The sequence below is a fragment of the Ptychodera flava genome, chromosome 1 (genome assembly GCF_041260155.1).
Source record: "Ptychodera flava strain L36383 chromosome 1, AS_Pfla_20210202, whole genome shotgun sequence".
Taxonomy (NCBI): Eukaryota; Metazoa; Hemichordata; class Enteropneusta; family Ptychoderidae; genus Ptychodera; species Ptychodera flava.
The window spans coordinates 49,443,260-49,470,614 of NC_091928.1; the positions used below are offsets into that span (position 1 = coordinate 49,443,260).

The 27,355-nt window shown below is 37.1% G+C and overlaps 2 protein-coding genes across 21 annotated transcripts in view; one reads left to right on the top strand and one right to left on the bottom strand.

Annotated features, from left to right (window-relative positions):
• Nucleotides 1-539, bottom strand: part of LOC139140197 (uncharacterized) — a 98,771-nt gene extending 98,232 nt beyond the window's left edge. For all 19 annotated transcript variants that reach the window (XR_011553971.1, XR_011553968.1, XR_011553964.1 and 16 more), the window contains exons 1-2: nt 383-539; nt 216-292 (exon numbers count right to left, since the gene is read on the bottom strand). Coding sequence is in view for 15 of the 19 variants with exons in the window: in XM_070709422.1 (XP_070565523.1) it covers nt 216-292; nt 383-465 (160 nt within the window). In the remaining 4 variants the exon portion in view is untranslated. The remainder of the gene's footprint in view (nt 1-215; nt 293-382) is intronic.
• LOC139140318 (uncharacterized) overlaps nt 1-27,355 on the top strand; it is a 384,451-nt gene that overhangs the window by 210,161 nt on the left and 146,935 nt on the right. The window lies entirely within an intron of this gene.

A 27,355-nucleotide genomic window follows, 5' to 3' on the forward strand; every position in this document is an offset into this window, starting at 1 on the left:
CAGAGAAATCAAAAGTTCAGTTGGCACAGTGCATACCCGCGGTGCCAAAACTCGGAGATCGACTCGATCGGCGGCATGCCCTGACTCTGACAGATCCAGTGTTGGCGTTCACGCATACATTATACCAAATATAGAATTCACCAGCAAGGGACAGGGTCGCTTGATTGCATGTTCAGCAAGATTAACTAATTTTTGAAGTAAGTTGTGAATCTCACCTCGTCGGGGCTTGTTTCCGGTGGCAAGGGGTTCGCCTGTCACTGGATGCAACCATGTTGTCGTCCGAGTTTCGTCGCTGCCAACGGAACAGAAGAAAAGTTTGTCAAGACGAAGTTTCACAACTTTGATATCATTGAAGTTACCGGTTATCAAACGAATTGCTTACTTGATAAAAAAGATGCGCCCGTCAGCTAAAACGCCGAAGTTCCACGGAGCCGGGAGAGGTTGGTGGATTAGTCTCTCCGCCATATTTGTAAACTACAACCTGTGTACATCGTTGGTGTCAGACAATTAGAGTAATCAATTAGGTGCCACCCCAAACATGTTTGTGATTTTCAGAAGGCGTCGTGGTGGTTAGCCGAAAGTGTCGATTTCATGCACATATGCGTGAGATGTTTTGATTATAGTAACAAATTAGAGAAAGAAAACATGGAAACTTCTGCATTGGCGACTTTGCAATACAGTTTTCATAAGTGACTTGTGGGGAGTCTACTCCATAGAAAGAACAGCCAGTCCTCACAGGTACACATTCAGGATACACCAAGGTGACCGCCCAATCCCATTGGTTACTTGAAGTCATGTGGGTCAGTCTTCGTGAAAGAATAATAGTGCAAGGACTGTTTTAAAAGTTTTCAAGCTCGCACCAGTATACATGGCTCCTTTGATCTCAAGAATGCTGATGCCTTTTTTATTATTACTTTAAATAATTTCTATAAGTTGGCTTTAATGAGTTTAAACAAGAGAATGAGACCATCGACCAGTCATGGTTGATACATGACACTTTCTTCAGTCTCGTCGGCAGTTAATAGTTATTGAGTTCGAGAACGTCGGACCGACTGTCAACACTGTGCGTCTTTGCATGCTCACTTTGACCTACTTATTTTCCGTGGCTTCAATAACTACCAACTCGTTTTGCTTTCAGAAACACACTCTCATTGGTCTGACCACTTGTATCTACTTTGACGTCCCGGAGAACATAATCTTTTAAGGGGGAAAAAGTCGGCCATTTTTCATAAATTTTATTTGACACGAGATACTACTCATATTGTTTGACACGTTGAAAGATAATGAATGAATACCATGCATATATTCAACCCCGATTTTAGACACGATACATTAAACTATGGCGAAAATGAATTAATGGTCTTGACCATTAATTCATTTTCGCAATGGTTTCATTTAATTTTTCTAAAAACAAGGGTCGAATATATGCATGGTCACTCGTTCTTTCAGTATCTTTCAACATGTCAAACAACGTAAGTGGTATCTTGCATCAAACAAAATTCATGGAAAATGGCCGACTTTATCCCTTTAAATTATACAGCCAACCAACCTATTTCAAGAAATTGTAACCATAGTTGTTTTCAGTGCTTCTATTTAAGTTTAAATATAACGTATAAATGAATTTTTGGCATCATAAAAGTTTCGAGGAGAAAATAAAAGCTGTTTGCAACTGCCCTTCCATCACGATTTGAAAAGCTGCCCTACCCTCCAACAAATTTTCTCTTTCTTCTCCCGAACACAGGCACCACCGTAGTTGATACTAGCAGTTTTTAGTGCTCCCGACTAGAACAGCTCCCGGTTTCGTATATCTGGATAACTGTCATTATACCACAGGGTACCCAGACATCTGGTTGTTGTTGTTTGTATTGTTGTTAATGTGTATTAGTCGTGTTGTTGTTGTTGTTGTTGTTGTTGTTGACAATAAAATGCAACGAACATAACTGTTATGTTGTTATTTTTGTTGTTTTAAACGTAATGTACAATTACAATTACAATAGCTCTTTATTATCCCAAAACATGGGCAATTCTTTGTACGACAGCGGACAAGTCAAAAAGTTACACAGATAAGACATGTTATATTTAAAAAAGGTCAGTGACGTTAAAACACATTATATAAAAGCAGAGATGACTAGTCGTTTCTGTTTTGATTCAGTACAGAAATTGCAGTGGGAATGAACGAATGTTTTGATCTATTTGTTCTAGTTATTGGAACCCTATAACGCTGGCGAGATGGTAAAATATTGAATTCCTTGTAAAGTGGGTGGTGATGATTCCTGACTATAGAATTGGCTTTGTAGATGTCATAAGAAACGCTACAAGGACACTATCATAGTATTTGACCCGATACAACCCTCTGCTAACGTACTAGTACACTCTCTTCATTGCAGAGACATGTATCTTGTCAAATAATGATAGTGTCCTTGTAGCGTTTCTTATGACATAAACAACAATACAAACAACAACCAGATGTCTGGGTACCCTGTGTTTATACCTGTTAAGCCCCAATAGCTGCGAATTGTATGCATTATTTTCATTATTTTATTTTCAAACCAAAGTTGATTCGTGTAACTGTGCTAACTGAATGACATATACAGAAGTATCACTGCACGCTGATTTGGACCATGCCTACGCGTTTTAATATGTTGTAACAAAGGGCGCCTTACTCATAAAATGACGCCCCCACAGAAAAGTACAAAAATGCAGTATTTCCTGCGCATACACATCGTGATCATAAAAGAAACAAGCATAATACCATTTACTTGAATGCACAACACACAATGACCAACATTTTGTTGTTGTAATCTCTCTTTTCTCTGTCATGTGATTAGTTTTCGAAAATGGCGGGAAATCTAAAAAGATGTTAAAAACGAGTGAATTTACATGACACTTATGACAGTGTTAAGCTTATACTTTTTCATTCTCTAATAGGTCTTATTTAAAAAAAACTCTTAGTTTAGGATATTTTGAGATCGGTTTATTACACATTCGCAGTGTTGGGGCTACGTTGACAGTCGAACACGAAGGAATTACAACTGATATTTAAAGCGTATTTCTCAACCATTTCAGTCACGTTCGTTTAACAAATCGACGTAAGAGTTCACTGTTTGTTTGTTTTTTGTGGTTTTTGTCGATTTTCGTTTTGTTTTGTTTAAGAGGTTAATGATAGCCATCTGTAGTCCCACGATATGTATACCACCTGCGCTGCGCCGTAGATGTGGTGATGTCACTGCGGGTACCGTGTCACTGGGGGTAGCCAATACCTATTACAAGAAATTGTAACCAATTGAAAGTGCGAGTACAGAGCACCCTAGATCTCGCTTTCTGAGACAGTCCTTCCACAGCGATTGAAGAGAAATGACCCGTAGACGGGGAACTAATGATACTAAATTTTCTGGATATTTTGTGTGGTGTTAGTACTGATGACAAAAAAGATGATTAAATTAGCATGGATATAGTCGTGCAACTGTCCTTCCATATTTCTTGTTTGCCGACAGCTTGCAGATCTTCCGGTCTCCAAACGTTTATGTAGTTCGGACAGTCCCCCCAAAAATATAAAAATTTTCCTCATCGCCTAAGTTACAATTGCATTTTCGTATCAATTTGCCTTTGAAGTGAGCGAAATGTGAAGGTACATTTTAATATACTGTGCTGCAGCTGAGGAGAGCTTTGGTGTATAGCGCCCCCAATGTTGAAATCTTTTAACTACTTTCGTTCATACATTAAATCCTACAGAAACCTCAGAGGTTGCGTTACTGATTCAGTTTATAAAGCTATGACACTACAATAGGAAGACATGTTTTTCAGAATAAATCACAAATAAGGTCGTATAGAATACGAAATTACATAAATAGGAAATTTTAATGATGATTTAACAATGCTATCATCCCGAACTATGTAATTAATTATGATTGTACTTTGAAAATTCTGACCATCAGTATTCTGTTTTTTATGGTTCCACATTGTCTTATTCAGGCATTGATTGATTGAACACTCATGATATGGCATAGAACTGTATCAGCTTTTATAGTGTAAACGCTGTTATGTTTGGTAACTTACATCCTTATGTCCAGCACTACATTCCAATGAATACTTCAGTACATGTACAGCAGTGGACATTTACATATCATCAGGGTTGTACAGATCTGGAGAAATAGAAATCTCCTCTTTGATGAAATTTGATAGTGATTCATGTAATATTTGGGGGTTTTTTTTCATTTTCAAATCAAGTAATAAATGTGACAAATTGCCATGTCTTGCTTTGTTATGATTGAAGATGATCTGAACGGTGGCAAGAGTATAAATGTCATTGATGTTGATATTACACCAAGACAATATCAGTGACAATATAGAAAAGCAGGAATATATTCAGGCTGTGTTTTTTTTTTCAAACACTTTTAGATGAGGCTTGTAGTAAGCAATAAAATGTTCAAATTGTCAACTTTGATGGAGAAACCCCATCCCTGAAACAATGTCAGGAACTGGACTGTTAACAGCCTTAGTTGTTTTATTCTCTTGACCTTACACAATAGGGTCAACAACATTTTGAGTTAGTGCACTGCAACTCGTCTATTTGGTTTGTACACAATAAGATAGAACCAATCTAAAACAATACATTGAAAAACTCGAGCATTTTTTTCTTGAACTGGAGCCTTTAAAGGAACAAAGTCGGTCATTTTTCGTGAATTTTGTTTGATACGAGACACTATTTATATTGTTTGACATTCATGTATTCGACCCCTGTTTAAGACACGATACATGAAACCCACGCGAGAATGAATAAATGGTCATGACCATTTTATTCTTTCTTGCGTGGGTTATCCATTATGGGCACTAAAACAACATCGGCATATGATTGCTTTATCTCCCGAACTGAGGATAGCCAAAAAGTCAAAAAATCAACGAAAGGTAGGATAACATTGCCTTATGCACAAGGTATCTCAGAGAAACTCCGCAGAATTTACAGGAAACACAGCATATCCGTCGCTTTCAAACCCAATCAAACTTTGCGGCACCTTCTTGTTTTTCCAAAGGACAAAACAACCCCGGAACAGCGATGTGGTACAATATGCCAGATACCGTGTAAGGATTGTGACCAAACTTACATCGGTGAGACAGGTAGACAACTTAAAACAAGAATTGACGCACATCGGAAATCCGTTTGAGATATTAGTAAGACAATTTCATCTTATTCCAACATGCACAGCAATTCCATCAAGATATCCATTGGAATTCCATTGCTATCATTGATTCAGCACAGTATGACTTGCCAAGGAAGATCCGAGAAGCCATTAACATTTGACGTCACAATCCACAAATAAACAGAGATGGGGGTCTTGAAATACCACATATTACAATCAGTTGATCACACCGCCATCTAGTGGTCAACTATAAATTATTCATTTCTTTTTGTATTTCTGACGAAGATCGTCGTCCATGACAGATCGAAAGCTCAATACGCTGAAAAACGTTGACTGATTGTGTTATAGAAACTTCATTCTACATTTAATCTGCCAAGCTGATGAATATCTTTGGACATGATAACATCGTATATTGCACACAATAGTGTTTGCAGGACTAATGTACTTTATTCCAACTTACGTTTTGGAGAAGTGAAATAAATTCTACATTGTCATAAATTTCCATAAATTCCTTTTAACAAAGTACAAAAACATTTTTTACTTCTAATGTTGCTCTTTGCTACTGAGGTTGACCTTTTATCAGAAATCAATGCTTCATCTATAATATTGATTAGAGGAAAGAAAAACCAAACTGACAAAGAATAGAAGTAATTTCATACATGCTGGTAAAGCTAGAGAAAAAAATTGTTCCTCGGGATTTTTTCCCAAAGCTACAGAGGCTGCAGGCAAAATTTTCGACTTGTTTCCTTTTTAAGAATCTATAAGCAAAATCTCTGACTAGTTACATCGTTACTGACGACTTGGATTCTATATTTTACAAACTGTCCACAATAGGATAGGCAGTGTTTGCAAAATATACAGGCAGTGTTTGCAAAATAAATTATAAGCATTTCCACATGCTCCAAAAATACAACACAAAAATAATTTTCTTCTAATATAGGGCTGCATTCACAAAGACCTCTGCAGGGGGATTTCGGGGGTGACTTGAAAACATTTACAACATGCCAAGGGGGGTCTGAAAAAATTGACATTACAAAGGGGAAGGGACTTGAAACTTTATTGAATACCTAATTCCTTTTCAAATACCTTCTGACACTTTCATTTCCTGCCATTCCCATTTTCGGCGCGCCCTTCGGGTGCAATTTTTAAGGTATATAAACAATTTATTGATGATTCAAGCAGCCACCTTGAGGCAAAAGACTTAGGTTGTCATGATTTCGACTTACTCACCCCTCTGACTGTCCTCTATCTTGTCTAAAACTTTCAACTTAACCTTTCAATTAAAATTTGGAAGATAACTGATTTTTGATAAAATTCTCAGTCTAGGTCAGTGTAAAACGTTCATGTCGCCGTAAGTACATTTTTATTTTTTGAGGACTTTGACAGAATACAAACTATTTAGAATAGTGCTTAGTGTCATCAATAACAGCTTGAAGGTTGAGGTCAAAACAACTTTGAATAACAATTCGGTAAATGATAACCGATGCGTAATTGGTAGTTTTCTCATAGACTACTATGTATAGTGAATCAACATGTTCAGTGAAATTCCACAATCGAATTTCTTGCACACACCTGCCCTTGTAACCACCTTAATCTAATCAAGAATATCAATATCAATTATCAAATGTCTATAAATACACAGATTTAGCAAGTTTTGTATTGTAATAAAGCCATTCATAGTTTCCTCATAGACTGCAGTGTATAGTGAATCAGATTCAGTTTTAGTGTTAGTTTATTTATTTCAACACAGAGCCTCGGTCCATTGTAAAGTATTTACAATCAGGGCTCGAAATTAACTTTTTAATTTAATTTTTTGAAGTTGGTAGCGCGATGACAATGGCCGGTAGCCCATGCATATTTTAGTTCAGTGATACCTTTTTTCGTTAACCAGACAAGAATAGGCTATTTTTCAAGATTCTGCCAATGAAGTGAATTTTCTAGTCATGTGATGTAAATACTTGCACACCTGACAATGACCAAATTTGGAAAAGTGCCTGGTCACGTGACCGTAGTGTCGTCTGCAGCTTTGCAACAATGGCGGGTGACTAGAATGTTATGTGCGTCCGGGATGAACGACGAGCCTCTATCTAAAATAGATTTTCCAACATTCCAACAACGTAGGAACTTGAACAGCTCATGGACGAAAAAGATTCAAGTGCAACTAAAGACGTTGCTGGCATGCTTAGAATATTTTTGAAAGAAATTGGTACCACATACAACTGCAACCTTTGTTGAAATATCGCCAAGTAAACTTGTCACAATGGATTGCTGCCGTGCAAAATATCAAAACACATTTAAAACTATAACATAATAAAACATGAGCGTGTGGTGTGTTATAAAACACCTATAACCTAGTCTTTATTCGGGCTATAGAGCTCCTTTTATATTACCCCTCGTGGCCGTTTTAACTGGAAACACATCACTATACCCCTCGGCCTACGGCCTTGGGGAATAGCGATGTGTTTCTGGTTACACATGACCAGGTAATAGGTATTTATTATAAATCGCATAACACCTATAGGTCCGGAACAGTATCATCTCCAAGTTTAAAGGCTGACAATAAATACTTAGAAAGTTGACAAATTATTTATGGGTTTAGAGATGATAAAAATCCAATTAACTTGCCAATTTATGGATTTTAATCTCATAGACCTAGGTATATACTCTTCTCTAATTTCTTCATAAAGTGGACAGATAAATACGAAATGGAATTCATCTTCGACAGCTCGATATCTTTTTACATTTTTGCAATGAATACATAACATTTCCTGACATGGAATTTAAAATGTCGCCTTGTTTCAAGATTGAGTTTGTGGTTAGAACAATGAAAGTTTGACAGTACAAATTTATACCTCTGGCTCAGAATATTCAGGTATCTTACGGGTTCAAGTAAAGACTCAAATTTACAACACAGTGTCTATTTCGATGAGTTTGTGATCTCTTGATGCCATTCTTTGATCTGATCCTCTTTGTAAATAAACTTAAGAAAATATCTGAATTTCCAACTTGTTGTTCAATCCAGGCAATACCAAAACCATATCTATGAAGCATTTTTTTAATTTGAGTTGCCTATCTTTCTCTACCGGGATCATCTAAACTTTTTAACATGTTATAACATGTGTTATGTAGGCCATTTCTCCCCACTCTCATGACCTTAGTCTAGAACATTATCAAGGTCACTGTCCTCCACGACCTCACGACCTTGAATCAATTAGTCACGTTTGGAACCTTCTAGAAATTCAATTAGCCGTGTAAGTGGAGATATTTTTTGAACAGTGATCAGCATATCAATAGAATTTCTAGATTGTTCTTATATTCTCTTACAAAACCATTTGAGTATAAATAGGGGACCGCGCAGTTTTCCAGTCAGACATTTGGCATTGTGTCACTTGCGTGTTACTTCAAGACTTTGGAAACTCCAGCAGTATTAATGTGAAGATTTTCAAGACCTTCAATGCCACGCTGGATTTATTCTGTGGCCTTTGCGCGACCTCAAGCATGCACGCAAGCTCTTGGGCTTATGCATAAGCCCATATATTCAGGCAATAATATAATATTATATCATACCAATATATTGATGGCGCAAATACAGCGATCTGATTGGTCGAGACGCGAAAAGAACCGTGGTATATTGGCGATATAACACGGCTGGCATACGTGCGAGCTCTCAGCTTCAGCAAAAATCCGTTTTTTGACGTTACGCGCCAGAATTTCAACATTCTGTTATGATATAATAGCAATAAAGCACACCCAGCGACGGTACACCACTAGATTTTGACCAGTTCACGAAATATATGCAACTTGGGCTATCGCTCGTGCATATATTTCGTGAACTGGTCAAAATCTCGTGGTATACCGTCGCCGGGTGTGCTTTATTGCTTAAATATTGCCCTCACTGTCATGTGTTATTTAAATAATAACACATGAGAGGGAGGGCAATATGACGATTTATTGCCTGCCCAAGGGATGGTGGTCATGATCGAAATACTGATGATGCCCTTGCCTACGGCTCGGGCATCATCAGTATTTCGATAATGACCACCAGCCCGAGGGCAGGCAAAAAATCGTGATATTGCCCTAGCTGTCATGCGTTATTATTTTTATTACACCGAACACGCAAACATGCAAAGAAACAAAAACACAAAGACTTCTTCGAGTACAGTTCGCCTTCTGAGTCCGGACCTCAGCGTAAAATGTTGTCAGTGCCGAGTCTAGGGTTGCCGCTAAAGTTTGCCGATATCCTCGGTGGCGTATCCAAATTTGTTGCTTGCATAGTCGCTGAACACAAAAATTGCATTCCTTGTCGCCATTTTCGTTCGTTTGCTGTTTACTTGCATCAAAATATCGTCTAACTGTGCCGGTGACAGCTCTGCATGACGTTTCGCAGCCATTAAAGTTGCCAACTGCAAAGTACAACAAGCGAACGACAATTTGTTTTGCGCAGAAAGGATGCACAGTAAGTAACATGACGTCATCCATGTTATATCAAATGCAGAGGGCATCATCAAGTTCGCAGCGGGCATCATCACATTCGCAGAGGGCATCATCACGTTCTTTTACATGTCACGTGAGTCATGTTTAACCAATGGCAGCGCACGCTGAATGAGTGAGGTGTAATGATATTTAAATATGAGTAACGTACGCTTTGTATACTTAGCGCGCATTGCATCATGGAACCTTGTAAAGAAGCTATTAGGTCATTAAAAGAAAATTCTTTGTTTGCCGTCCTTGAATTTTTGAAAACCTACCAGCCAGCTAGGTAAAAAAACAAGCACAAACAAAAAACACAAGTCTATTAACATAAGTTAAAATTTTAGTTGGTTTCTTTTGGAAAAATACTTTTTTTATTTCTAATAGTGTAAAAAATGTGTTTGTTTTCTTAATTTTCTCTTAAAACCTACCATCACGCGGACGGCAAACAAAGAATTTTACTTAAAGCGCCTTAGCCTTAGGGTCCTTCACTTTTGCAAACGTCTGGGTCATCTATACGGTCAGCTCGTGCCATACGTAAAGGACGTTGTTATGGAATGTGGGGTACAACACTCTGGGCTTGTCAGCCTGGAGATACCGACTGATCTTCGAAGAATGTTAACTAAGAAGATCGCAAATTTTGCTGAAAAACACATGCAGAAGGTTGAAGAGGGGCGACTTCCCTGTTTTACCATGAAAGCTGATAGAGCAGCAGGATTGTTGGCGCTCCGCATAGAAGATGGGCCAAAGGATATCGGTAAAGACATTTACATACACTTTGAACATATAGAAATGCGCTAGTGGGTTCGTGATCTGCTTTAAAGGATGAGTATAATCAACGAGAATCAAAGAGAATGTCAGACCATAGGCGCACGGCGAAGTTTAAAATCACTTGTCTTTACTTTTATTGTTGAAACATGCATTTTATTAATAACTGTGCGAACGGAAATCGTGCGGGCAGCTTCTGAGAGATCCAGTGAACAGTGCCCATCAGTGCAGTGCACGGCTGTGGACGCTCAGCTCTACTGTTACTTATACACTCGGCGGATTTTAAAATCACTTTTCTGTAATTTTAATGGTGAATCATGAATTTTATTAATAACTGTGAAATACATACGCAGAAGGTTAAAGAGGGGCAACTTCCCTGCTTTGCCATGAAAGCTGATAGAGCAGCAGGGTTGTTGGCGCTCCGCATAGAAGATGGGCCAAAGGATATCGGTAATGACATGCAGATTATCCTCCATAAATAAGGAGTAATAATAATAATAATAACAACTGTGCAAACGGAAATCATGCTTGTAGCTTTGAGGTATAAAATGAGCAGCGCGTGGAGCTGTGGCCGCTCGGCTGTCTGGCACACATGGTTTAACAATTAAAATTACACATTTGCCGAGTGTATAAGACACAGTAGTAGCCGTGCACTGCACTGATGGGCGCTGTCCACTGGATGGCTCAAAAACTGCCCGCTTGATTGCGTTTGCACAGTTATTAATGAAATGCACGTTTCATCGTTATAATTACAGACAAGCGATTTTAAAATTGGCCGTGCGCCTATGTCGTGACCCACACAGGAAGTAAAGAGAAATTCTAAAGAGAAATTCTAGACAAACGAACGACGTTCTGGGTGTTGCCGTGACGTGGGGTATTTTCGTCTCCCGGGGAGGATCATTCTCATGCGATCGGTCATAGATATTTTTACATTTTGAAATATAAAACATTGGAAATTTTTAAAACACAAAAATTTAACGAGTACAGACATGCCAAATATTTTTCGATTCGATACAACTGTGACTAAAGTGATGAGAAACACGATAATTTAAAAGTAATGTCCCCGCGCTGTACTTTGGTAATGGTCGAGCAAGTTAGCGTGACGTTGGATATGATTTTCTTTTCAAGGAGAACGAAGCGTGAAATGACTTTGAAAAGTGGCTCTTTCTTGCCTGGGCGTATAGGGATAGGTTGCTTTAACCCTTTGAGCGCCAAAGTCAATTTTTGTCACTTTTATAAAATATAGCCCCAGTCAATTTTTTCAGATTTTGCCAAAATTTTGATAAAAAACTGTAGCCCATGAAATGCAATGTACACTTGGTCCAAAAGTATCAAAGAAATTACAGAAATTTTTTAAAAACATTGGTAAAATTGTGCAATAAAATTTTGGAGGACAAAATTACAGTTCTCAAAGGGTTAAACGTCCACCGTGATCAGAATAACGCGTTCACATTGCAATGTCTGAACAAATATTGCTGACGTCTTAAGAGTAATGTCACCATTAAAACGACTACACGTACGCGTCATGAATCAGTTTTTGCTAAGTGTAAAAACGCCTGTTATTTGTTTGCTCACTTGCTCTTTATTTTGTTTTTGTGACCGAGACATTTTTGTGAGGGCACACTAGGGGAATGCTGAGCATTTCAATATCTAATTTTGTAACGACGTGATGCTCCTTTGGGTGAGATTTCAGATTCCTAAGATATTATAGTTAGTAGCCAGTCAACAGCTTGGTCGATATTGTTCCTATGTCCTGTGAAAATTGTCTTCTTCTTGAGAATAAATGAAAGTGAATGTTTGAAGAGGTTATGTATTGAAGGTAAAATCCCTCTATGGTGGCAGGGGGAATTTTTTGTTTGATGCGACTTTTTTGTGGTTTGCCCTGTTGAACAGTTCCCTCAGCCTAGTTGACATGAAGTCGATGATAGAATAACGCATATTATTACCAGTATGTAGATAAAAAGGCAAACTATTCACCAGATTGTACAGGGATTTGACAGACAAATGTTTCTTAACTTTGAGAAAGCTGAACAGGGGACAGCTTGCTTGAATTAGCTTGCTTGTGGTCTTTTTCACAACAGACACGCTATTAGAGATATTCGAAGAACACGTCATCGGCAGTGGTATTGAACACAGCAATGGCAGCCATATCGCTTTCATGTCAGGAGGTGGAATCTACGCAGCAGCGATGGGGGACTATCTCGCCGCAGTCACAAACTGTTATGTAGGTTAGTTCGAACTAATAAATACCGCTCTCCTGATGTTTAACAAACCACTGACAGTCCAGTCACCAAACCCGGGTACAGCGGCCTGATGGAATTTAATTACTTGCGAAAATGCACCAGTAGATCGCAGGTATTCAGGACGTCCAATGTCACGTCAAAATGCAAGCCAATGATTTCTCAAATATCTTGTGTATAGTTCAAAAGTCGAATGCGCCTCGGGGACAGATCTTCATGCTCTCAAACCTTCACAACACTTTTTATCCTACCACCTATGGGGGCCCATTGGAGCCAATGGAGCAAATATAGTTTTAAAATCGAAATGTTTATTTTCCCAATAGGAGTTATCACATAGATGGCGGCCCTTTTGCCAATTGCAAGTGTTTAAATTTCTTTCTTTAGTGCCAATTTTTACTCTTCATTTCGAAAAGGAATGGTTTCAATTTCCTTATGGAAAGTTTAAGCAAAAGTGTAAGTCATTTCAAGGCGCGTACTACCTTACGCTCGCTTATTGAATCACTCTATTTTAAAGGGTTGGGATTTGGCCGAGCGGTTTTGACAGCGATGTCTTCGCTAGGTGAATGGTGCCGTACTTTGTGAGTTCAAATGGGATCAGAAATCTACTGTATTTTCTACCCTGGGTTGATAGCTCTGCTTGTGGACAGAATTGTCCCCGAGGCAGTCTTTCGCCCAGGAAAGCAGTGTATTCGTTGCTCTGATAAAGTTTGTGTGCGATGTGTGATAGTGGGTGTGTGAGTGCGAACTCTACAGCGTGCGGAGGGGTCGCAGTCAGAAAAATTGTAACAACCTTGGCCCAGCAAAGTAAATGAAATGTTTATTGTCTTTGGGTGGATCGAAAAATGATGCGGTTATGCGACTTTTTCAAGGAAATAGAAAATGACCAACCCTTTCACTTTGAATGAATTGAAATAAGGCTGCCATAAAGTACCAGATATGAACTGAAAATGCTCACATGTTTCACTATATATTGCAGTTGTCGGTGAATTCAAACTTTTGCATCATGTCTGCAACTTCACTAAAAGTGTTATGATCAACGTCATGAACAAGATTAATTACAAGGTCATTAAGTATCAATATGTAATTAGCTGAAATGAAAATACTAAATTTCTTTGACTGATGTCATTGTATTACCACTTTATATAGCAGGTGTAATTGCCTTTGGTAGAGTCACTCCAGCTATATATGCCAAACTGTAAAAGGTCATGAGATATACAAAGTATAAATTAGGTGACATGAAAGTGCAAAATATTTTTCACCTCTGCAACATAACTGTCTCATCAATATACATAGCAAGATTCATATACTTTTTAGGGTCCTATCAGTCTTATATCCCTAATTGGGAAATTTAGTTATATATGCAAATTGCAAGTTTTGTCAACTTCATGTTGTCTCAATCCATTTATATATACATACATACATACATACATACATACATACATACATACATACATACATACATACATACATACATACTATATATATATATATATATATATATATATATATATATATACATATATATACATATATATACATATAAATATATATATATATATATATATATATATATATATATATATATAATATATATATATATATATATATAATTTAATCTGATCCGATAAGCCATTCTTGAGATATCAGGTACACTAATAGATAGACAGACAGACATCGCTGCAACATAAGCTCACGTGCGTGAACACGTGAGCTAAAAATACTGTATTTACAGTGATGTAAGAAATTCACCAAAAACATCATAAATAAACTTTTGATTGACATAGCAAGAAGTGATTCTGCTCCTATTCTTATATCGCTATACATACCTCCATGGAGATACACATGCACATGAAATACGTCTAGGTAGCTGTGTTAATTCAAACATGGTGTTCACGCTACACAGTCTCATTCGACAGCCCGGTGATTGCCGTAGATATATTTAATTAGTGGCCGATTTGAGCCGCTACATTTTCGAATTTAACCATAGACCCGAGTTTTTATCTAGGTCCATGATTTAACTCGCTGCTTACATGACATGCATACTTATGAGTGTTCTGATCTTCAAATGTTGTCTTCCTCTACTGTACTTTCTCGGGATTTCTTTGCGTCTGTCATCATGTTAGCTCATGTTTACACACGTGACCTAATGTCGCAGCGATGTCTGTCTGTCTGTCTGTCTGTCTGTCTGTCTGTCTCTCTGTTGGCCCGATATCCAAAAATAGCTCATCAGATCAGAATCAAATCTGGCACATAGATTTTGTTTGCAAATGGCAAGAACTAATTAGTTTTGGAGGGTGTGGCTTGCTAACTTTTTGCTAATTTGCATAACAAATAATTTTAGAAAAACGGATATACATTGAGAACGACTACACACAATTTGATCAGATTTTCTACAGATGATGATCACATCAAGATGTATCAGCCGTGAAAGATATAAGGAGGTAACATAATAGTTAATTGCTAATTTGCATGTTTAATGAACGTTCCTAGTTAGGGACATATCTGAATTGACTTTGATCAAAATTGACGAAACTTTGAATATACATTGAAGATCCTATGATTGAACATTATTTAAAGCATTTTTACTTCAGTTAATTTATTATTTGCATATTTAATGACCTTTCTAATTAAGGATGTATAAGTGAATTTACTTGACCAAAGTTGATGAAACTTACATTACAAAGATACTATGATATAACATTTTCGAAAGACATTTAGCATTTTCAGCCAAGTCTAAATTTGCGTATTTCATTAACTTTCCTGATTATGGATACATATCTGAATGGACTCGACCAAAGTTGACGAAACTTGCTAATATATTGAAGATACTGTGATACAAGTTGACCATTTTTAAAAGTCATTAGGCATTTTTACTTCAACCAATTCTTAACTTGCATATTTAATGAACTTTCCTAATTAGGGATATTATATTATCTGAATTTACTTGACCAAAGTTGATGTAACTTGCTATGTACATTGAAGATACTATGATACAACGTTATTGAAAGTCATTAAGCATTTTATTTCAGCCGATCACTAATTTGCATATTTAATTAACTTTCCTAATTAGGGATATACATCGGGATTTACTTGATCAAAGTTGGCAAAGTTGGCCTCTGCTGTGTTATTGAAACACTCTTTTTAAAGGGTATGGATTTGGCTGAGCGGTTTTGACTGCGATGTCTGCGCTGGGTGACTGTGTGCCGTACGTTGTGAGTTAAACATTAAGTATGCCAGCTTATTTGTTACCAACAATTGTGCAAAATGTCTCGGTATGTACATTTGAAACCTAAATGTCATGGAACTTCTTCCACGCCCGTGAATTAAGACCTTAGACTCTTGGCTTTCCTTCTATGATTTAGGGGAATCGAGAGCTTGTCCTGGTGCGGTCCGTATGGAAAATATGTTGATATCTTGGGTCGCTAGCCTCTTTGACTTTCCACCAGGCTATGCTGGCAGTCTAACATCCGGGGCCTCCATGGCAACAGTCTTGGCCTTGGCGACGGCGATACACAGTAAACAACTAAAACCGGTTGATTTCAATAGGTGTGTATAATTAGCCATTACGTTGAGCTGTCGTTGATGATAACATCATTGTATATAAAGTCAAGCTTATTTCCGCAAATTGTTGTCATGCCCATAACACAAACCTTTTACAATAGGAAATGGGTAAGAGATGACGCGTCATTGTTTTTGAATTCGACAACCAACACAGAATAAGGGGATCTAACAAAGCTCCAAGTGAAAGTTAAATTAACCATGTCGTGCCTTGAAGCTGTTGAGCATCTTCACCCTCTGGTTTCTCCATTCCTGTGTCCAGATCCGTTGTGTACACAACCGAAGCGACTCATTACTGCCTGCAGAAGGCACAGCATACCACCGGCCTCTGGGAAAGCATCATGCGGAGAGTGCCAATGGACAACGACTTCAGAATGGACCCGAAAGAGTTACGTAGAATGATCACACATGATCAAGAGGTACGCTGTCGATTGTGATTAAAATAACATTATACTGCATGTTAAGTCATGTTTCTTGTCAAGATTATTGCGCATAAGGCCTACAGTGGTTCGTCTCTGATGGTTAATCAGTACTATGTGAATGTTGATGAATTTCCATTGCTCATCACCACTTTGTTCCTTGACACTCAGATATGTAATTGTATGAGCTGGATATCACCTAGTCTCGGTTACCTGTCCGACCGCCTGACACTTGTGGCAGGATGTGAACCTGCAGAGCCTGTTCTCGTGGTAGTACACGGGACCTTTGGTCGACTTGCAGAGTGCAAACCTAGAAATTAATAACGCATATTTAGGTTTCACCACAAGGGTTCGAAAAAGGCAAATTGCGATATACCGTCCGATCGTTTGTGGGCATTCCTCTTCCACTACTTGTTTTTATATGGACGTAGCACGCTGCTTGACCAAAGAGACCAGTGACTGCCTCTTCCTGTTGGCGAACGTCTCGACAATTATATGCAGGATAAAACTCGCCATCTTTAGTGATTTCACGATATCCACCTTATACAACAATTAAATAAATTACGACTGTACTAGTTACCACCATAAATATATGCAAAACAAATTGCGTCTTTCGTTGCTCATATTCTAACCCCTTTGTAATACAGCCATAATCGCAATCATACCAATCCATAATCCAATAACACTAGGTCAAAATTTGTAAGACAATAGTTGTAAACATAGACACAAAACAGCACAGAACAGACAGTAAATAGACGGTACAAACAAAGTCAAATTCATGAAAGAAAGATATATGGACCTCTGGCCAAAAGACCAAGAAGTGATGTCAGGTGTTTCGAAAATAGTAAGCGCATCCTGCCCCACATGTGGCACCCGCCATATATCAATCTGTAAGTCAGATAGGTAGTGGTCACTAACTAAGGCCCAATGTCACCGATGCCATCAGTGATCATTTATCGAAGAGAGATATTGTATTTATCTACCAGCTTGCGATACCTGCCAAAAAGCGTTTGAATGTAGAGACAAGTCTTGCTCTGGTGTAACCTTGATTTAACAGTTTGAAGAGAGATGGCCATGTTTCTCTACAAAATCACCATATGAACTGCATGCTCTTGCATATCGTATAAGCTGGGAAATGTATACCCCATAAGCAGGTGAGAGTGGAATATTACTGATGAGGTGTGGAAAATTAATTATACTAAAGTTGAAATCATCTCTCTTGTCATATAGCCTAGTAGAAAGGTGACCATTAGAGTGAAATTCAAGTAAAATGTCCAGATATGAAGCAGAAGAGGCCGTTTCTGTAGTCTCTTTAATCTCCCATTCTGGAGGATAAATCATAGCGAGATATTTACTGAATTCAGAGTTATTCAATGAAATAACATCGTCTATGTATCTAAATGTTAGGTTGAAAGTACGAGCTACAGAGACCTTTTTCTGCTTGATAAGGTTCTGGATAAATTCTGCCTCGTATGAGAACAGAAATAAGTCGGCAAGTAAGGGAGCACAGTTAGTGCCCATGGGAATTCCTATACACTGTTGGAAAATGTGTCCTCCAAATTCAACAAATATGTTGTCAATGAGGAAATCAAGCATACTGATAATGTCTTTCTCGGTATAAAACACTTTAGCGTTAGTTATATTTTTAACAAAATATGTAGAATTATACCCTAATACAACATATTTGTAACGGCGTGAACCGTTTTTGTAGAAAAATGCTTGGTTGATGATGTTTTTCAGTGTTCTTTAATACAGCCATTTGCGGTTGTATCATAGGTGATGCCAGATTGCCTTCCGGACTATACACTAACGAGACGTCGACAATCCCTGTCTATAAATTTTATTTTTTTTTCACCAGGCTGGTTTGTTACCTTTTATGATATCAGCAACTCTTGGCACAACTGACGTTGGCGCTGTCGACCCCATAGACGAAATAGCTGATGTAGCGGAAGAGTTCGATCTGTGGTTCCACGTCGATGCAGCCTATGGCGGATTCTTTGTTCTCCTAGAAGAATTCAAACACCTCTTCAGTGGTGTTCACAGAGTCGACTCTTTGACCGTGGATCCCCACAAAGGTCTTTTCAAAAGTTTAAATTTTCCAACCTTGCTTAACGATAAACAAACACCCTATTCCTCTCACGTCATGTGCTTCGTATGTTCACCATATTCACATTTTTATCAATTAGGTTATTTCTATCTTATTTTGTAGTTTGTTTCAGTATAACTTCCAATATGTCACCATCTACATCTTCAGTGCACTGTCGTCAGTTGTGTTGAATTAAACTTTTTCATAATATTTACTTCTCCAAGGTTTGTTTCTACCATTTGGATCTGGAATTATTACAGTGAGAGAAGGCTGGAAGTTGAGAAATGCCAACACGATAACTGAAGATGACATATGCGAACAAGATGACAACTTAAAGATGAATGAAACTTCACCCAAGGATCTGTCATTTGAAACGTCGAAACACTTCAGGTGATTTTCAAATATTGTCCTCGCTTTCAAACAGGCTGTCTTTCTTTTTAAATCCACATGGACATCGTCGGGGGGACGCTTATATATCTGGCCATGTTCGTGCATCCGTCTGTTCACGCAAATTTCTAGGAGATACCTGAAGCGATTTCATTCAAACTAGGTACAAGGATTACTCCCCTATGTAATATATGTGCGTCCATTTCTTAAAAAGTTTATCAGTGTCATGTTAATTATTTTTAATTTGCATATTCAATGAACTTTTACTGTTAAGAGTGATATGTCCAGAAATACTGCATCGAATTGATGAAACTTGGTACAGATATTGATCTCACAGTGCTGCACTGTAAAGTTAAGTGTTCAAGGATAGAACACCAATTAAACGCCTTTTTGTAACACTTTTGAACGCGTCTAGACGTTCAGAAATTTAACACTACGTGTTCAACCAACGTTCAATTTTTGAACACATGTGCGCAGATTTTGAACACTACGTGTTCGTCAGACATTATATTGAACACCATGGTGTTCCATATCAGAACACTCGCTGCACATGAAATGTGTTCAAATTACGGATAGTTTTCAATCGGATTCGAACCCACAACATACGGCATCAGTCGCCTAGCTGAGAGGCCACAGACAGAACCACTCGGCTAAATCTCCACTCCCAAAAAGAGTGGTTCAATAGCCGGCTAAGTTGTTACATTTTTCTGACTGAGACCGCTCAAAAAATTGAACTCATTTACGCGTTCAAAGGGCTGTAACACTTTTTGAACGCATGGACGCCGTTCAACGATAAGTGTGTTAAAGGCTAGAACACATGATGCGCGCTTGTTGAACACCTTTAATTTTGGGCGTTCAGGGGGTGTTCAAGCCTTGAAATAACATTACAGACCACTGATATTCAGTAAAATTATTTTATTCTAAAAATACACAAAATATTTATACGGTAAAATACAATAATTTACTGTAAAATGGGCAAATAAACATTGCCACTTTGTATGTAAAGTTTGTCAGAAGAAACTACCGACGGTATTAACACCCTCCTATCAACAACATAAGCAATAAAAAATTCCTATTAACACTACAGATCGTTTTAAAAAATATGAACAAAGTAATGACAAAACAGGCTTTACTTAAATATTGTCGATTACGTTTTATGTTCATACTTGTTTAAAACGTACAAAAATCATCTGAAAAAAGCTCACAATTTGGCTTACTTATTGTGTTGAAAACACGTTTATGTATGAAATGCATACTCCATTTTTATAAGATGGCTTCTTAAAGACATTTCCCCTTGTATAGACAATTGTAAATTTTGAAGAAAAAAAAGTTAGTCAAGGCTTCTCTCGTGCACATGGTATATAGTTGTCCACACTAAAGTAAACACAACATGTCAAGTTGTCAAAGTGTCACAGTAAGGCACAACATTCAGAAAGTGGGGAAAATGGGTCCTTGGCAGGGTAAAACCTATTTCCTTGTCCAACAAAGTCCTTCATAAACAAAAAAGTTTGTTTGTTTGTAATATCTTTAAATAAACCCTGAAATAAATCGGTGACATTTCAAAAATCTATTTCTCAGAAATTAAAAACATATTCGTAAAGACCTTTCAAATTCTGGTGTATCCTGCTATTAATTTTTATACAATTTTTTTTTACCAAAAATGGTAAAAATCTCCATTAAAATAAAAGAAAACGTAGATTTCGTCATAACTTGAATATATCACATTCTGGTAGTCCCTAATATCTTAAAATATCTGAAATGTCTTTAATGTCTTAAAAATACAAAGTTGCAAATTTCTCCATAATTTGAACAATCTGAAAGAGGCTATCAGTAGAGATCTATGTCCTAATATCAAAGCTGAAAAATTAGCAGTTTGAAGAAGTTTTTTAAAGATTTCTTGACCAAAAATGACAAAAATTGCCATGAAATATAAAAATTTGAATATTTCATCACAATTAGCACAAATTTGACAAAGGTCATTATTAGGGACATGTTTACCGAATATTGAAGACGTCAGTAAAAGAGAAGAAGATTTTTACCAAAAGAATAGCAAAATCAGCCTCAAAAACATAAATTTTCATATTTCATCATAATTTAAACATATCTGATAAGGGTAATTCCTGGGAACCTGTAATCCAAATATTAGAGGATTCGTACAGACCGTTTTCACGAAAAACCTTGTTATGTACAAATTTGAGTACAATGCTACACATCGACTTATTTAGTTGACAGCAAAGCTAAAAACCAGTTGCTAAGAACAAGAAAAGCGTTGAGCTACAATACAAAATAATCTTAGGTTTGATAGCAGGCTACGATCAATTAACTGTTACAGGGCATAAGCTTTCAAAGATCTGAAGTCTCCTTCATCAGATGCAAGGGGAATGAAAAATTGAAGCAGAAAGTGACAGAAAATTCAGAGTGAAAATTTCAGAAAATTCAGTAATTCAGAGTGGACATTTTTACTCTGAATTTTCTGTCGCTTTCAGCTTTAATTTTTCATTCCACCCTTGCATCTGATAAGGGAGACTACACGTCTGTGAAAGCTTATTCTCCGGCAACATTTAGTTGATCATAGCATGCTACCAAAGCTTAGATTGATTCAGAACAAAATTACAGAAAGTTATCAAAATTCAGTTACTGACCCTTGAAAGTTTAAATCTACATTGGAGATGAATTGGGGTTCTCAAATTTGGTTCCAGACAGCTACCTCTTCTGTAACAACTCTTCGATTTTCAGTTAAGTCCATTTTTTACATCCTGAAAATAATGCAACAATAGGTAATATGGCGAGATGAGACTTTCTATGAACGACAAGGGGCTGATTAGTTAAGGAAAAGGGTAGCCTCTTTTCAATTCTGTTACAAAATATTTGCTTCTTCTTGTCATCAACTGATTAAAATAAAAAAGCCTAACTCTCATGTGCTGAAACAATACACTGTATACTCTACGATGTTTAATTGATGTTTTACATGCGATTGTGTCTACTAAAAGACATGTGTTACAGGTGCAGCCAACGAACAATGCACTTTTAAAGGGGTCCTTACTATGATAAGATATATTGTACATGACAAGTAATGTGAACTGACTAATTTTAAGTCAAGAGGGTAATTAATTAGCTGTTCACAATTTGCCTCCCACTGAAAATTTTTCGACTTACCCTGCCGCACTCAAACTTCATTTTTACCCGCTCCCCACATATTTTTGCCTGTTTTGCCCTGGAAATATTCCCTTCAAAATTTTGTCATTCCATTTCACCTGCAGACATGAAGCTACCCTACCCTGTGATGAAAAAAAAACCTGTCGATTTTCCCTTGCCCTGAGAAAAAATGTCCCCAGAAAATTAACATTCCCATGCAGACACATACTGCAGTGGCCTTGTATTTGGTTTCCATCTCGCAGTACATAGAGTGAGATGTGGGGTCAATCGATAGGCTAAGTTGTCTGGGTAACCTTTAAAAGGTATAAGTACTTGCATGGTGTCCCCATCCCCGAAAACACAATGGCTGAAATTCCCCTGTCCCCGTTTTAAAAGTAGCTTTTCCTCTCCTCGTTTTTCGCCAAGCCCTGCCCCCAGGACAATCAACCAATATTTGCCCTGCCCGACAAAAAAAACCTAAAATTTGTTCCCCTGCCACCTAAAAATATGTCCCCTACCCTATCAAAGTTAAAATTTTCCCTGCCCTCAAGAATTGCTTCCGGAATAGCTTTTTCGATGAATAGCTCCGTTGGCTGCACCTGGTGTTAGCTGTGATTACGCAGTGGTACTATGCAAGGCGTATCGATCGCGCACGGGTCAAGAGTTATCGCTACAGTGTGCTGCGATGACCTTTGAGCCGAGTAAGATCGATCGATAGGCCATAGCCAAAAGTACCACTGCGTATTCACAGCTAGTTGTTGGTATACCAGCCACTGAAAGAAAAAAGGTTTCTTCACGTTGTTAAGCTATTTCAAAGTACAATACAATTAATTTCAAAGGATAATAATACAGATGCTTCAAAATCTAAAACCTTGTACTATTTTGGAGAGAAAACGTACCCTTTCTGGTCTTGTTTCCGCACGATCACGACTTCAGCGTGCGCTTAGAAGAAAAATGTCGCAACTTCCGTTTTGATGCATCATGGGATAAGAAAAGGCACCAAACTTGAACACCAAGTGTTTAGAAGTAGAACGCCTCTTGCACGCCGATGTTAAAATTTAAACGTTCATGGTGGTTTTTTGATTGTCTTTTCAAATTTTCAAAATTTCAACCCGTAATAAACGTGTAAAATTATTTTTTATACTTCCTTTTTCAGAAAAAACATGCTTTCAGCAATTGTAGACCGGAAATATTTTTCACTTAGAGTGAAATTTGTCATACCAAAATCCGTGTACGTTTGCCGGACAGCGAGGCAGTAGTAAAGTTAATATAGCCATTGTAAAGTGAAAAACAGAAAGGATGGTTAATTGTTTAACAGTATTGTTAAATTTCTGTGATGCTGAGTTTTTGAACACTTAAAGGAGATGGTTGTTAACACTACGTGTTCAGGTTTAGAACACCATTGTTAATAATATGAACACTAGTGTTAACAATGTGAACACTAGCCGTTCAAATTTGAACACTGACATGTACATTTTGAACGCGTAAAGACGCGTCTAGCGTCCGCTATTTTACAGTGTGTAATACAATCCAGTGACACTCAGCGGTATCGTTTAAATTAATTGCTCATTTGCATACATAACAAATGTTTTTTTTAGGGTGAATGTCAAGAAGCACTGCATCAATAGGATTGGTTTTTGGGTGTGGTTTGCATATATTTTATGGTTATTTGCATAATTGTAGAAAAATAGGATTCAAAAAATGTTTTGCAACATCCTGTCGTTTAATTACTGATTTGCCTTTTTAATGACCTTTTGTAATTAGGGTGGTAGCCCAGATTGGTTTTACGTTTCCACCATCATGGAACTCATTCTCAGCCGTTAAGCCTTATCTGTATCTCAATATATTTAATCACAGACCCTGTTAATGAACAGGACTTTATTCTCTCTGAGGACTGGTAATCAAAGTACCCATTAACAAGTGGGGACTGTGTCATCAACGATGACTTGTTTTAAGTTTATTTTGCTTTGCGTCTCTGTTGACCAAGACCATGCTATAGACATTTTACGGTTGTTGAGAATTTCAAATCGTTTGCGTGAATTTCGAAGCCAAAAACAAATTGAATGTACATGGCTAAAGCACTTTAGTTTCAAAACGTATAGCTTTCTGTAAATTGTTCGACAATTCAGTTTTTTCAAGCTTTGTGTTCCGAAAAAAAAAACTGGATAAGTTGTTCGCCATTATAGAACGTATTGCAGTCACTTTGTGTCACAGGAATTCTAAATTGTTGGTTATCACTTCTCACGAAGTACAAGTTCACTTCAGATGTGTTGTGGGTATACTGGCTGAAGTGGTTTTACTTTGTGAACTTAACAAACGTATAAGTCCGTGTTACAAGCAATGTTGATTTCAACTCCACTCGGTGACGCCAACTTTATTGCTTGTATGTGGCAATTTAAATGTGTGCAAATACTAATCCTTTTTGTTGTCTGCCAAAGCTTTAAGGTCGTACGTGCCTCGAAACTAAAAGTCTTAAAACTTTTTTTCAAACTTTATGTGAGGAAGCTTTCAAAACTTTGCCAGAGAGAAACACATTACTCAATATTTACCTACATTCGAAATTCAAAATGGCCGCTGTCCCTGGGTTAACTCTGTAGCGAAAAATTCAATTTTCGACTTTCAGAAAAATAAGCGCCTTGAAAACTTCACCATGATCTTCAAAATGAGCCCGCTCCAAGTGGTACACCAAAGCAGTATTGTAAAAGTTTGAGAGTCGGAATATCAGTCATCGAGTGTATCTTCCCTATCGAGGTTATATGAAACCAAACACATCCCTTATTAAGAGTTCAGTATTTCTTTTTTATTGGATTATATCTCGCAACCTGCAATGCCTTCCCACATGTAAATTTTCTACGACATCAATTCAGCAATATATAGAGTTTCTTGTTCTTTCCATACCGGTAGGGCTCTCAGAATGTGGTTACCCTTGCAGATGCATGGAGTCGGTGCTTTCCGTGAGTGCCTGAGAGAAAAAGTTCGACTAGCCCGCTATGTTTACTCGAAGCTTTCGGGTGAGACACTTTTAATTTAATAATATAACAAACTAAATAAATAAAGTGAACATTTTACAACGATGGTATCTTGGATGTTTGTGACGAACTAGGGATCAGGTTATGTGACGTTTGTATGTAATATTTGTCAGAATGGGTGATACTTACGTGGGTGCTCCGTATAAAATCCAGATATGAATTGAAAATACTCACGTGTCTCAGTATATATTGCAGTTGTCTTTAAAATGTTACTTTAAATTGAAACCTCTGCCACAAAATGAAATTTTTATGATCAATCTCATGAACAATCTTCACAACAAATTAATTCCTAAGGGCATCGAGTGTACAAATGTGTAATTAGCTGAAATAAAAATACTAATTTTCTTTGATTACTGGCATTGTATCACCACTTTATAGAAGTGTAATTGCCTTTTGTCAATTCCTTCCAGCTGTTTATATACCAAACCGTGAAAGCTCATTAGATATGCAAATTATACATCTGACATAATAATGCAAAATGTCTTCCACTAATACAATGTAATTGTCTCATCAATATACAAAGTAAGTTTCATAAACTTTTGTAGAGTCCTTCCAGTTTTATCTCCCTATTCCATAAAGTTAGTTAAATATGCAAATTAGTGATTAGCTGGTGTAAAAATGCTAAGCGACTTTAATAATTGTATCTTCATTGCACACAGTATTTTTTGTCAACTTTCATCAAGTCAATTCAGATATATCCCCAATTATGAAAATTCATTAGATATGCAAATGAGTTAATAGTTTATCTAATAGAGCTAGCACAACTTTCATGAATGTGATATTATAGTATCTTCAATGTACATAGGAAATTTCGTCACCTTTGATGCAGTCAATCCAGATATACATCCCTAATTAGAAAGGTTCATTAAATCTGCAAATTAGTACTTAGCTGATCTCATTATGTAAACTTTCATGAATGTTATATTGTAATACGTCGTTTGAGATGTATATAGCTAATTAAGAAACTTTGTTAAATATGCACATTAGTAATAAGCTGATGTAAAAATGCTAAGTTACTTTCTACAATGTTTTATGTAATATATAGAATCTCAAAAGTACATAGCTAGTTTCATTATTTTCTATAAAGTCAATCCAGTTAATTTTCCCTAATTATGAAAGTTCGATATATATGCAAATTAGTAATTAGGCATGAAAAAAATGTTAAATGACTTCCAAAACTAATATGTTATAGTATTTCCGACATACTTAGCAAGCTTCGTCAATATCGATTTGGTCAATTCAAATATAAATTACTGATTAGCAAAATTCATGAAGTTTGTGACTTAAATGTCATCCCTCAGTATCTTACACCGCTGATATACTCTAGTGTAATCAACATTGTAGCAATTCACATCAAAGTGTGTGCAGCTGCTGTCAATCTATATCCGTATTTCTACAATTATGCAAATAATCATAAAATATGCAAAAACACACCACAAAAACCAATCTGCTCTTGTTATTTGCAAATATGTACAAATGAAATAATACATGGAACATTTTTCTGTTTTCATATGACGTCCTATCCTTGTCTATGAATCGTGACATGACGATTTATCGTCGGTGATGTTTGCTTTTAATTGTCCTGAAAATGACGCAGCTAAACTTTCATCTTTAAGCATTTGAGAAGTAACCAACGTTTCATTACATCACTTGGCCAAACTCTTTGAGTGTGCTCAAGAAAACGTTGACTTCATAAAAAGATTAGTGTTCATACTGACACCTCATATTAACGAAACCACGAATATGTAATGAGTTACATCAATGTAATAAACTCATTATCCCAGTAGTGGCTCAAAATGTCTTTCAATTTTAATAATGTCGACCTAAGGTAGTTCGCTCCTCGAAAATAATAGACATTAACGTTAACTTAAACTTTTCTTAAGCAAAATTGTAACCATTCTCTTTAAAATTCAAAATCGAGAATCAAAATCAGGGGTCACCGTGCATATTTTGGTACAAGAGAAACAAATTACCATCTTTTTACCGATATCTAAAATTCGAAGTGGCCGACATCCTTGTGTTATCTCTAAAGAGGTAATTAAAATTCAATTTTTTTCCAAAGCTAAGGCTGTGAAAACCTTATTTACTCCAGGCGCATTCTACCTTATAATGACTATAAGAGGAA